The sequence below is a fragment of the Desmodus rotundus genome, chromosome 9, assembly GCF_022682495.2.
Source record: "Desmodus rotundus isolate HL8 chromosome 9, HLdesRot8A.1, whole genome shotgun sequence".
Taxonomy (NCBI): domain Eukaryota; kingdom Metazoa; phylum Chordata; class Mammalia; order Chiroptera; family Phyllostomidae; genus Desmodus; species Desmodus rotundus.
This window is the reverse complement of record NC_071395.1, coordinates 108,106,700-108,119,353: the sequence shown is the minus strand read 5'-3', so window position 1 is coordinate 108,119,353 and position 12,654 is coordinate 108,106,700. Positions and strand designations below refer to the sequence as shown.

The window sequence follows — 12,654 nt, the reverse complement described above, 5'->3', positions numbered from 1 at the left end:
TTAAGATGGAGCAATATTCTGTTGCATGTGTACCCTGTCATATACCTGTTTTGCTTACCCATTCATCTGTTGATGGACGCTTGGGTTGCTTCCACTTTTCAGCTATTGTGAACAATGCTGTTATGAACAGGGGTGTGCAAATGTTTCTTTGAGACCCTGTTTCCAGTTCTTTTGGATATATATATACCCAGAAGTGGGATTGCTGGGTCATAGGGTAAATCTATTTTTAAGTTTTTGCCCTACTGTTTTCCACAGCAGTTGTACCATTTTACATGTCCATAAAGAGTGCCCAAGAATTCTGATTTCTCCACATTCTTGCCAACACTTATTATTTTCTGGTTTTTTTCTTTTTTTAGTAGCTATACTAATTAATGAGTGTGAGGTGGTATCTCATTGTGGTTTTGATTTAGGCATCTGTGTTTTTATCATTTTTATATAATGGGGTTCCAGGTAACTTTATTTGCAAAGAAAATGTTCTTCCACAGAAAGAAAAATTGGAACCTGTGTTTTAATGGAAAGAGCAGGAACTTTTGAGCGAGTGAGAAGCATGGTCTTTAGTTCTGAAATCCACCACTCACAAGCTATGGGGACATTTGAGTAAGATGATTAACCTTTTCAAGTGCCACATGGTTACTGAGAGGAATATGTAACATAAACGCTCTAAGGGAGTGAAATCTTCCTTCTGTGTCCATATTGAGACCTTCCTCAGGGCAATGTTCATTCGATAGATGTTCGTCGATCTTGTACTGTATGCCAGGGCTTTCTAGGCCCGGAGATACAGAGCCAGACCAGAAAGGCAAGGTCCCTGCTCTTCAGGTGCTCAAATCCCAGTGGGGGAGACAGACAAACAAGATAGTAGAAGAGGGAGTTAAAAGCTAGGAAGAAAACAACCCAGGATGATGAGACCCAGGAGATGCCCAAGGGCTGGGTGGAAGTTGCTTAATGAGCTGGTCAGGGGAGCCCATTGGGAGAGGGTATCATTTCATCTGGAACCTGCATGTTGAGAAGGAGCCAGACTCGCAGAGATCAGCAGAAGTGTGTCAGGGTAGAGGGAAGAGCAGGGGCAATGACCCAGAGGTGACAACGGGCTTGGTGCATTCGAGGAACCGACCGAAGAGTGGGAGCCTGGAGAGAAGGGAGTGGGCGTGAGAGTGAGGAGAACTGAGGCCCGTTGTCCAGGTCCTTTGGGTCTGGTGACTGACCCGTTTGCCTCCCGTTTCACCACCATCTCACTCACGTGGGCGCTACGGTAGCAACAAAGCCAGCCAGAGTGGCTCACATCCAGTGGGGCCCCAGGGAGTGTGTCCCAAAGAGGAGATGGGGGGATTGAACCTGGACTCTTGTCAGCTGCTTTAAGGAAAAACAAGGAAGAAAAGAGCACAGATTCTGTCCTCCTTAGACTGCACTCTCCTTCCCCCCAGGTGGGTGGAGAGGGGCTGAGCTGCCTGCTTTCTCCCAACACATTAAGAGCGTAAGAAGGGAGAGAAGTTGACAGCTAGATGGATGCCTCTGACGGCTGTCTTTCTCCTCCCTGCAGACTGTAGGCTACTGTGTGTGTATGGTGGGGGGGAGGGGTGAGAGGGTGGTGGACAGTGGCCTTTGTCCCCTTGGCTAGCCTAGCAGAACAGCAGATGTGGGGGATGCGGGAGACACACATGGGCAGGAAGATGGAAGAAACTGACTCGAACCTTTGCTTGGGTCTCTCTGGGTCCTGGAATCCAACTTACTGGTGACAGAGAGTCATCTGACTTCCAAGCTTTGGTAGGCAACATGCATCCTCCTTCGGGAGTGTCAGGGTTTTTTTTAAATTATATTTTATTGATTATGCTATTACAGTCGTCCAGATTTTTCCCCCTTTGCTCCCCTCTGCCCAGCATCCCCCATGCCCTCAGGCAATCCCCCCACCATTGCTCATGTCCGTGGGTCATGCATGTAAGTTCTTTGGCTGCTCCCTTTCCTACACTGTACTTTACATCCCATGGCTATTCTGTAACTACCAATTTGTACTTCTTAACCCCCTCACCTCTTCACCCATTCTCCCACAGTCCTTCCCCCATCTCTTCATCTTCAACCTTTGACATTTTAATTCTGATATGTCTTGGGGTGGGCCTCTTTGTGTTCATCTTGTTTGGGATTCTCTTTGCTTCCTAGGCTTGTGTGTTTATTTCCATCACCAAATTAGGGAAGTGTTCTTTCATTATTTTTTCAAATAGACTTCCAATTCCTTGCTTTCCTTTCTCCTTCTGGCACCCCTACGTGGAGCTTTAGTCTTGTTTGACCGACTCTACTTCCCCTATTCAAAGGAGAAGGGGTGGGGTGGGGGAGGGGGTCTCGGGGAAGATTAAGGCTCAAAATTTGTTTCTGTTTTTGCACACTGGCACGTGCAAGAATGGTGCCGATTCATGATAGATTGTACAACAGTTTCCTGAATTTTACTCTTTTCCTGTCCGATCCCAGGGTGCTTTTATTAGGTGCTGAAGATCAGATTGTTTGTCTAAAGCTCTTTCCAGTCCAGCCTTCCTCAGATGTTTGTGTTGCCGAGAGGGAAGTGGGTCTGTCCCTCCCGACACGCCCTAGCTGTGCCCATGCTGACTTGCAGTGCACGTTTCCTCTTTAAAGTGCCAGCAAAGGGGTTCCTGCCAAGAACTGCATAGGTAGAGAATCTTGCACAGAACAGAGGCGGCTGACCACTTTCAGATTTATGGAATCTGTTCTCTTTCCCTCTCCTCTTTTTGAAAGCTGGTTGCTCTGTGCTTGTCTTCAATATTCTATGATCTCTCTGCATCCCAAGAATCCAGGACTATCAGCCTCTAACTGTACATCATCTCAGTTGCTAGAAATGACTTGGTCCAAGCAAGGAATGAAATGCCATACAATCTACTTTCCCATGTTGGCTTCATTTTCTTCTGAACTATGGGGGTTATGTGCTTTGTAGATTGTAACGGAGAAGTGACAAATGTAAATTGGAGACCACGTGTTCTTCCACCTGTTCGGTTAACACTGTTCATTCATTAATTCACTCTTTCCTCATTCATTTATTCCAATAATTAAAAATAGGCCCATGGTGTCCCCTCCATCTCTCTTTCTAACTTGACATCTCAGGGTCTGTTGCTTTCTCAGGAATCAGAACCCATGTCAGAGCCCCCAGTTACCCTGAATATCTTGTGGGGATCTCCTCATACAATTTCCCACCTGCTGCCACTCCCTCCTCTCTCTTCTTCTGCACTTGGCCAGCTTCTCCCGACTCCTTGCTGGCTCAGAAGACACCTGAAGGGTTTTTTTGTGCCTGTGATGGATCCAGAGATCTGGGTATTCCCAGGATGGTGCCCAATCCACCTCCCTAAACCCACGGGGGTTGCTCGCCTCCCTGTGGTTTCCCAGTTTCTCATCCGGGAATGGGCAGGAGGAATGGCCTTTACACAACACTGAGCTTAGAAGCCTGGCTGCTGGCCTCATAAGAGTCTGGGGGATGTGAGAGATGCAGCAAGAGGCTAGCGAGCAACACCAACTGCAGAAGGCATAACAAGAAACCGAGTCGTTCAAAGCCAAAGAAAAATCAACTTCTTCTCTCTGCCCTCCAAAGATCAGAAGGACTAAGAAAAACATAACATTTCATAGAGTTGGGGAAATGGAATGAACTGGGACATGTGCTGTTCTCCTGGAAATCCTCTCTCTCTCTCTGTCTGTCTCTCTGTCTCTGTCTCTCTCTCTCTCTGGTTTTATTCTTACTCTTTAAATAACTCACTAAAATGCTTTGCTTGGCCTTCCATATTGTTTGGGAGGGAAATTCATCTACTCCATGATGTCACAACTCAACAGAGGTCAAGCTGGGATATCTCTTATGTCACCAAAACAGCAGGGATTTTGGAAATGGCTAACACAGATCTACACTTACCTGCAGCCATGGCAAATAAATAGACCAGAGGATGCCTCTTGCCAAATAGCTCATGAATTTGGCCTCAATTATCGTATCTGTAAAGTGGAACTAACCCCTTCTGCTCTCTCTCTGAACCCCTTGGTAGAATACGATTGTCTAGACTCTCGAAAGAGAGACCTGAGCGATTCAAACCCCCATGTTGAGATTTGGATTTTTCACTCAGGTGATCTTTGTCACAGGGCGTGTTTGATATCATTTCCCCCGGGGCCAGAGACGGTGACGTCTGGAAAAGGCAGAAAGGATGACAGGCCCCTGTGGTGTTGGGGGTCTGGGAACGGGGGCACACGGTGAGTCTCCGGTGCCACTGTGCCGGGCAGCCGGGGGGCTCTGGGCTTGAGCATCAGCACAGCTAAGACAAGACGTGGGCACTGGCAGCTGGCACCCCCTTCTTGGGTTCGAGCCACTGCTTCTCCTCTGTACTGAAAGTCTCCTGGTTTTGGAAGACAGAGACGGGGGTGATGGTGCGGGACAACGTTAATTACAGTGTTTGTGTCACGCTGTGGGTTGCACAACCCGGGCGTTGTCCACACCCTTTGGCTAACCGAGGGGTTCGGAGTGATATGTGCAAGAAGAGCTCAGTTTCTCCATGGGTTTGGGGCACTTATGAGGAAGCCATCGCCTCAGCCCATCGAGGTTGTTTTGAAGACATTATTTCCCTCGTTACTGGGGAACCCGGAGTCAGGATTGCCACAGGCCTCCGTGCAAGGGCAGCTGTACCTGAACTGTGAGACACGGGCTGGCTGTTCCTCCCCACCACAGAGTGGAAGGTGCTGATGTTTTTCCCAGCGACTCAGACCACGCAGGTGTACTATAAATGATGTCACAGGCAGTTCAAGCCCAGAACAACCGCCCCCTAGGGGCTGGAAGGTGCACCTGTAAGATGGCTTCCTCAGTCACATGCCGGGCGGTTGAAGGCTGGCTCAGGTGAAGTTGTCAATGGGAGTGGTCTACGTGTGGGGCCGTCTTGGGGCTCGAACATGAGTGTTCCTGCTGAACAAGATGCAAGCTGCATGGCCCTTTGTGACCTGGACACAAGTCACATCACATCGTTTCCATCCTAATCTGTGGATCGAAGCAGCCATGGGCCTGTGCACATTCAAGCAGAGGGGACCCAGCCACCACCTCTCCACGAGAGGCACGCTGAAGAAACCGTGGCCATGCTTTAGAATCGCTACAGTGTCCTTTTATCTGTAAATATTTGTATTAGGTTCTTATTGCTGCTGTAACAAATCATCACACATTTAAAACAATGTAAATTTATTTTCTTATGGTTCTGGAGGTCAGAAGGCTGCCGTGGTCTCACCAGGTTAAAACCAAGGTGTCTGCTGAGCCGCGTGACTTTTTGGAGGCTCTAAGGCAAAATCCATTTTCCAGTCTTTTTTTTTTTTTTTTTTTTTGCTTCTACAGGCTGCCCACATTCCTTGGCTGCTCCAACCTCGTGATTACATCGCACCCGTTCAGATAACCCAGGACAACCACTCCATCTCAAAACCAGCCCATGAGCCATTTTGATTCCTCCTTGCTGTGTAACGTAACATATTCCCAGGTTCCGGGGTTAGCACCTGAGCATCTATGTCAGGGGTGGGGTGGGGTGTTATTCTGCCCACCGCAGTATTTTAGTCTACGTCTTAAAAATAAGGATCGAAAGAACACAGTCACAGCACCGTTGCTTGTTTTCCATCTGCGCGGCCTCTTCAGTGACAAGACCACCCCTGCCTTTCGCCCATGTTTGAACTGGATATTTTATTTGTCTCACTGTTGAGTTTTGAGAGGTCTTTATAGATTCCAAATACAAACCCTCTGTCAATTATGTGATTTGCAGATGTTCCCTCCCATTCTGCACCTTGGCTTTGCATCTGCTTGACAGGGTGTTTCAGAGAGCTAAACTTTTAAATTTTTATGAAGTCGAGCTTATCAATTTTCCCTTCTTATGGATTATGCTTTTGGTGTCAAATCTGAGAACTCTAGGACCTGAAGATTTTCTCCAATGGTTTTTTTTTCTAAAAGTTTCATAGTTTTATGTTTTACATTTAAATCCATAGTCCATTCTGAGTTAATTTTTGTGTAAGGTGTAAGGTTAAGGTCGGGGGTTTTTGCTGTTTTTATTTGTTTATGGACATTCAGTTGCTCCACCATTTATTAAAAAGACTATTCTTCCTATTATTTCTTCCGTAAATGTTTGGTAGAATTTGCTTGTGAAACCGGCAAGGTATGAAGATTTTTTTGGCAAAGCATTTTAATTACTGATGTAATTCCTTAATAGAAATCGGACCATGCATATTTTCCATGTCTTCTCATCCCATAGTCTTCTTGTGCCAGTAAATTACATTCCTGCTAAGGGAGAAAAGGGACAGCAAAATCGAGCATTTACCAGCCTGAGCTGGGGGTGCACCTTGGGTTGGATTTTGAGGGTGCTGAATCAAGGAAGCTAGAACGTAATCACGTAAGACTGGGTGAGGGGGAGCTTAGTGACCTGGGGGCGCTCCTTTTGGATAAAGGCTGCAACCTCCTGACAGGGACCCCAGGGGTTGGGGCAGACTTGCTGCCGGGAGAGCTCAGTCGCCCGGAAAAAGCAATGGCTGGTGCTGAATGAAGAAGTTACAATGACGGAACCGCATTGACAGATGGAGGGGGGAGGGATGAACAAGTTCACGGAAGTGGGCATGCTGGGGTGGCTATACTGTGTGTGACTGGAAGTCCCACCAGCTTGTGCTCCCTGGTGAGGCCCAGCGAGCACCCTGGTCACCAAAGCCATCAGGGCGCCCTGGGAAGAGGGGAGCCCGCATCTCTACAATGCTCGGTGGCAGGTCGCTTCTATAGACCAGGGCTGATGATAGGAGTGGTTGTCACAAATGTGGCCCATTGATAGCGATGGGGATGATGCCCTTCCTCCTAGAATCTTCCAAATCCTACCCATCATCAGTTTTGTGAAAATGGTAGCGACCCTCTCTTCAGATACACCAGCTGTCTCCTCCCCTCTCCTCGGGTTTCCGATGAACCACAGGACAGGTGCCCCACTGGACCCCCTACGTTCTCTTGTTCTCTCTTTTATATCTTCTTTTCTTCTGTGTCCTTTTGCTTCACTTTGATAGGTTTTAATTTTACCAACGTTTCTTCCGTTCTGTTTAACCTTCTGTGGGTTTTTATTTCAGTGGCTGCATTTTTCAGTTCTGGAATTTACTGTTGACTCTTACAACTCTGGCATAATGCTCATTACAGTTTCAGTTCCGTGCCTGAAATTCAAGCTTCTTTGCTCAGACATTTGCTGCACTGGCATCTGGGACCGTGTTAAAAAACATTTCGGAGTTTGAGATTTTCTAGACCACACAGGTGTGCGATGCTGGCTTCAAGGGCTGGCGCACTTCTGATTCACCTTCACTCCGGAAGCATCGGCCCAAACACAGGATGATGTCTTAAGGCCCCTTTACTTGGGCAGCCCTGGACTTTGCGTTTCCCTCCAGCCCATCGAGGCTGTGCAAGTTCAGCTCACCTCCTCAGCCACGTCTTGCGAATGGCAAACCGTCTGGAAGAGGCCTCTGATGCCAGGCTCACATCTGTGGGTCCATCCTCTCTGGGATCTTGAACCAACAAGTCCTTGCTCCTTGCTTGCCTGAGTAGGCTCTCTCTCATCAGGGAACTGTGCATTCCTAGAAACTCTGTTCCCAGTGGAACAGGGCACATTGAGAGACTCTTTCCTAGTGGTTCTTTGAGAGTTCAGGACTTGCTTTGGTCTGCAGTTTTGACGTCAGCATGATTAGCTGTGTGACCTGGGACGAGTTTCTTAAGCTTGCTGAAACTGTTTCCTCATGTATCCAAGGGGGATAATCAGAGAATATGCCACACAGTGATGTTTTGAAGATTAGATAATGCACGTAAATCCCTTAATACAGGCTGTGTGGATCATATTAATTCCTCAAAAACTGTTAGTCTTCATTCTTTTTGTTTTGTTTTGTTAATCCTCACCCGATGCTTATTGATTTTAGAGAGAGGGGAAGGGGAGCAGACTGGGAGAGAAACGTTGATGTGAGAGAGAAACTTCGGTCCGTTGCCTGTCATACCTGCTCAAACAGGACAGAACCCGCAGCCTAGGTATGTGCCCTGACCAGGAATCAAACTGGCGACCTTTGGTTTTGGGGATGATGCTCCAACTAACTGAGCCACACTGGCCAGGGCAGCCTTCGTCCTTAAGAAAGCTGAATTTATGAAAATGCATAAACATACATGACAGAATGCCTTGCTTTGGTGTTTGCCTAAGTGGTGGGTTTCCCTGGCGCAGATAAATTTGCATTTGTTTTTAATGCTTTGCTTCTTTTCCAGCCTGTGAGCAGTGTGTCCCTGGCAGAAAGCCTGGTGTGGTTGGAATGCCACTCACCCCCTTTCCCTGGCCTTCCCTTCCCACTCGGATGCCCCTAATCATTCCCTCTCACTCCTTCCAGCCAATGAAGCTGGTTTATCAGGGGAAACAAAACAAAATGAACAATAGCCAGAAGTCCGATATTTACTTACGAAAACAAAAAGAATCTTTATTATTCTGGCAATTTTAACAGAAGAAAGGACTCACACAAACTTGGTAAGCATCTGTTGAAGGGTTCGGTCCCATGTCCACCCAGAGGCAGAGCACAGTCGTCTGCCATCGTCCTGGACATGGGTCAACCGCTGTCTGATTGGCCGGGGAAGGGTTTGGGGGTGAGACGGTGTCATATGATTTCTCAGAGAAAGCACCAAGCAAGTAAAACGATTTACAATATTTAAATACCTTACTAAGGTAAAGAAAGGTTTCAGAATGTGGTTAGTGGTGGGGGAGGACTCACAGGACAAGGAACTTCTGGGGTGGCAGGGACCTTTCCCTAGTTCGAGTCCCTGCTGCCCACGGCCACACTGAGTCACTGGACCACTTGAGGGACCTCCTCCATGTTGCTGATGTAGTCCCGAACCCAGGCATCTTTGGGGTTGGCACAGATATGCAGGCCCTTTTTGGTGAGAAAGCTGTAGGAAAGGAGGAAATGTTACAGAGGATGAGTAAGGACAGGCTTGACCACCTGTGGCTCCTTCATCTTCATCTTCATCCCTGTGGGCAGGTCAGGCCCAGGCCACCTTGTCAAGGAATCCTTCCCCAAACCTCAGGGACCTCTAAGTAGTTTATGGAGATAACCTAAGGTCACCTCCTTTCCACCACCTCTTCCTCTCCTCTCTTCCCTCTACCTCTGGGCACACAGTTGCTGGCCCCACCCCCACCCCCCACAGTTCCCATTTTACACCAGGAAACCGCCCCAGTGGTCTCTTTCTTTGTCCTGCATGCACAGGAGACCCCCAGAGGACCAGGCTTTCCCAGGGTGGCTCCTTATCCACCGCTGGGGTGGTTGTGAACGGCTCCCCATTTAGACTCCTGTGTCATCCCAGGGATGGACAAGGGGACAGACACTTACATAACGGCAGGGTCGGAGCACTGGCTGCTGGTCTTAAAATAGCTGACCACAAGTTTGCGGGGGATCTGCCGGGCCGTGTAGGACACGCAGCAGGTGGACACGATGTAAATCTTTTCTGTGGGGGACAAGGGCAGTGGGGGTCGCTCAGGTGCACAGGCAAACCCGAGAGGATGAGGAGGAAGGAGAGAGACGGCACAGCTCAGCGATGAGGCTTCGGGGGGCAAGGCCACTGGAAATACTTTGGCTATTTGGTTTGTTTCTCATTAATTTCCTTAGTCTTGTCTTCGGTTTTGTCTCTTCATTTCGGCCTCTATCTTACTCTCCAGGGAACCAGACCAGTCTACTCCCTTTTCCTAAATTTCTGTCGGGAAAATTCCTTTTGTAATCCATGAAATCATAAGATAGCTAGGCAAAAGTAGGGACAGTCCTTACAACTCTTGGGAATAGCTAAGGCGATTCTAAAATTTAACCAGCCCCAACAGCATCTAAGTCGACCTCAATGCTACCTCATGCTAATAACCCAATAAATTAAACTTCAATGATCTCATCCAAAATGTATTCTAAAACCTCTCTCAACCCCCACCCTGCAGCCCAGATCCACAGACTCGGGTGAACCCTCTAGAAGAAAACAGCAGTGTTAGTTTGAAACCCTGTTCGCGGTTCTCTGATTTCCCATGGGGGTTCTCAGGCCAGAGCTCTCGGAAGATGTGGTCTGACCTCCGGCCACAGTGTGGGGAGCAGCTGTTGTTAAGGCAAGTGGACAGCAAACTCACCTTCTTGATAGGAGCAGAGGGCCCCGGTGCAGAGGAGGACAAGGACGGTCGCCCCGAGGACCTTCATGACGGTGGCCAGGCAGAGGAGTGTGGGCAGAACTGGGATGTGGCTTCGGAACCCACGCCTGCTGGCCTCCTTCTGGGATCGGCACTATTTTCCGCCCTTTTATAGGCAGCCCTGGGCCGTGGGAACATAGAACTTGGAGGTCCCCATGAGCAAGACGTTTCCATACAGTGGTGTCGTGTGACTTGTACAAGCCAGGGTTGCCCGTGGTGATGACGGAGGTTTGGGGCAGGCACAAGAATGGTTCGGTTGCTGATTTGACTGGGATGCTTATGAGGAAGTTGTTGCTCCAGATGGGTGACCAGGAGGAATTGGCATCGCCCAGGAATCATGCTTAGCTGTTTCCTCTTCACATGACAGCTGTCTCTCCGAAGGGAGGGGTCACAGCCTTTCCCCGTGGAGCAGAGTCCTCTGATGGACCCCCACAAGTGCCCCAGCCACCTAAGTGTGGCCTGTGGGACAGTGCCACTGGGTCTCAAGCAGCATACGCCACACGGTGGGTGGAAGATACAGAACGGAGGAGCACAGCGGTACGAGAATGGTCAGAGTGAGGATGAGCCTTCCAGTCACTGGTCTGTTCATCAAATACTCACCACAGACCTGCAGTGAGGTCTGGGTGTAGCACCGGGGGTGGCCAGCAGTCTTACGAATGTCCACTGGACATTGAACTGGAAACTCTACTCCTCCTAGTCTATCCCATGGCGATGACTTCACACACGTGGGACATATCAGGGACAGTGAGGTCTGATGCAGCTTGTCCATTATTGAATAATTGACAGCAAGCCACGTACTCTACCTTCTTGGCGTGATAAAGTAAACCCACCGATGGACCGTTAGCCAGCCGCTTAAACCGATGGAGTGACATGAAAATACTTGATTTTTGATATTGAATATTAATAGGCACGATGCAAAATTTCATCTGTAATCTCATTTCAAAACTCCTGGGAAGAGGAAAAGCAAACAGCAATAAAGCCTCCTCCCTCTGCCGCTGTGCTCCCCACCCCACGTCGCATGGGCTGTCTCCTCCGCAAGCCCTGCTTCTCTCCAGGACGGCGGACAGGTGCTGATATCACACAAAGGTGGGGACACTGACTGTTAGTGTCACTGTGACCATCAACAAATTTGGGAGGGATCTGGAGAGAAGCCAGCAAAGTAGTGGGGCGTCTGCCTTAACCCCGAGGAAGTGGCAATCCAGAGGCCGAGGAAAGCCAAGCCCACTTCTTCCGCCCTCTGAGGGGAGCCAGCAAAACGTGGACGGGGAGGTCAGTGCTCAGAGCTGCAGAGTAAGGCACGCAGGGAACCGAGGAAGCGAAGCCTTTCCTCTTTGCCTTCAGTTTTCGTTTTGAATCTCTGCCCCGGTCTTTCTCTCTTTTCAGGGAGTGTAACTATAGGAAGAGTTGACTCTTGCGCCCTCCCGTTTGGGGAACGTCCTCGGTCTACAGACGGAGCTGTAAATTATCCAAAGGGAGGAAGGAACTCCTTGAGAGAACTGAGGGGAATCTGCCTTTTGGCTCGTCCTAGGAACTATCTGGACCTGGCCTTTGCATCTTGCTCACGACTGAGTTGGGCCGCAATTTCCCAAGTGAAAATGGGTCCTAGCCCTCCTCTGCCTTTCAGATCCAGAGACTAGGATGGATAAAACTCCTTGGGAAATAGCCTAGGGCATTTTGAAACCTTCTGTAAAGGTCTTTGCTTTTACTTAGGAGATCTCAAGCCATAGGACTTAAGTGACAGGGTTTAGACGTCCCAGAGCATTGGGACACATCTCTGAAAGGAAGAAAGGATGAGCGCCGGGAGAACCTGGTGGTGCAGAGAACACTCGTGAGTGAGGGCAGCCCTGGAAAGGGGGACGATGGTGGGCGGGCAGCAGAGTGCAGGCAAAGCTGAGCCAGGACTAGCCAACCGTTGCGGGGGCAGCAGCGAATGTCCAGTCCATGTCCCTGCCTGTGTGTGGGCAGCTCTAGCCCGTGAGGAGTTGGAAGCTGGCGATGGCCTGGGGGGAGTTGTTGCGCGGTGTCGCGCCCAGGACTTTCCAAAAGGCGAAATTCACAGGCGGGGCAGCCCCGGCCTTTGTCTAGCTGTGTAGCTGGCAATATGTGTATTCAAGATGGAGCTCTCTGACCCGGACACCTCAGCGATCAAAAAGCTTAATGTCAGGCACTTACGTTACAATCAGACAAGCTAATTGTCAGGCACTTATACTGCTCTGCCTGCCCGTGAGCTGCAGCGCACGGCTGGTGAAGGAGCCTGGAAGGCCAGCTCTGGCTCGCTCCTGCCCCTTCTATAGCCCTCCGATGCTGCAGCCGCCGACAGAGTGTGGTTTTAGCTTTTAGCTTGGGTGGTGCTTCTCCAGACTCCGAGGCACTGTCACCTCTGTGCCATTGGAACAGCTGGGGTGGAGGTCAGAGGTCCAGCTCTTCGGGAGGACTGCTTGAGCTGCAGACCCGCCTTTGT

General features: G+C 49.4%; 1 protein-coding gene across 1 annotated transcript; it reads right to left on the bottom strand.

Moving 5' to 3' along the window:
- Positions 1-8,427: 8,427 nt before the first annotated feature.
- Positions 8,428-10,462, bottom strand: LOC112298827 (C-C motif chemokine 3). Its single transcript, XM_024553947.3, has 3 exons — positions 10,137-10,462; positions 9,364-9,478; positions 8,428-8,923 (listed from the first exon to the last, which is right to left on the bottom strand). Exons 1-3 carry the CDS (start codon positions 10,201-10,203, stop codon positions 8,821-8,823), a joined length of 285 nt encoding a protein of 94 aa, XP_024409715.1. The 5' UTR covers positions 10,204-10,462; the 3' UTR covers positions 8,428-8,820.
- Positions 10,463-12,654: the final 2,192 nt, after the last annotated feature.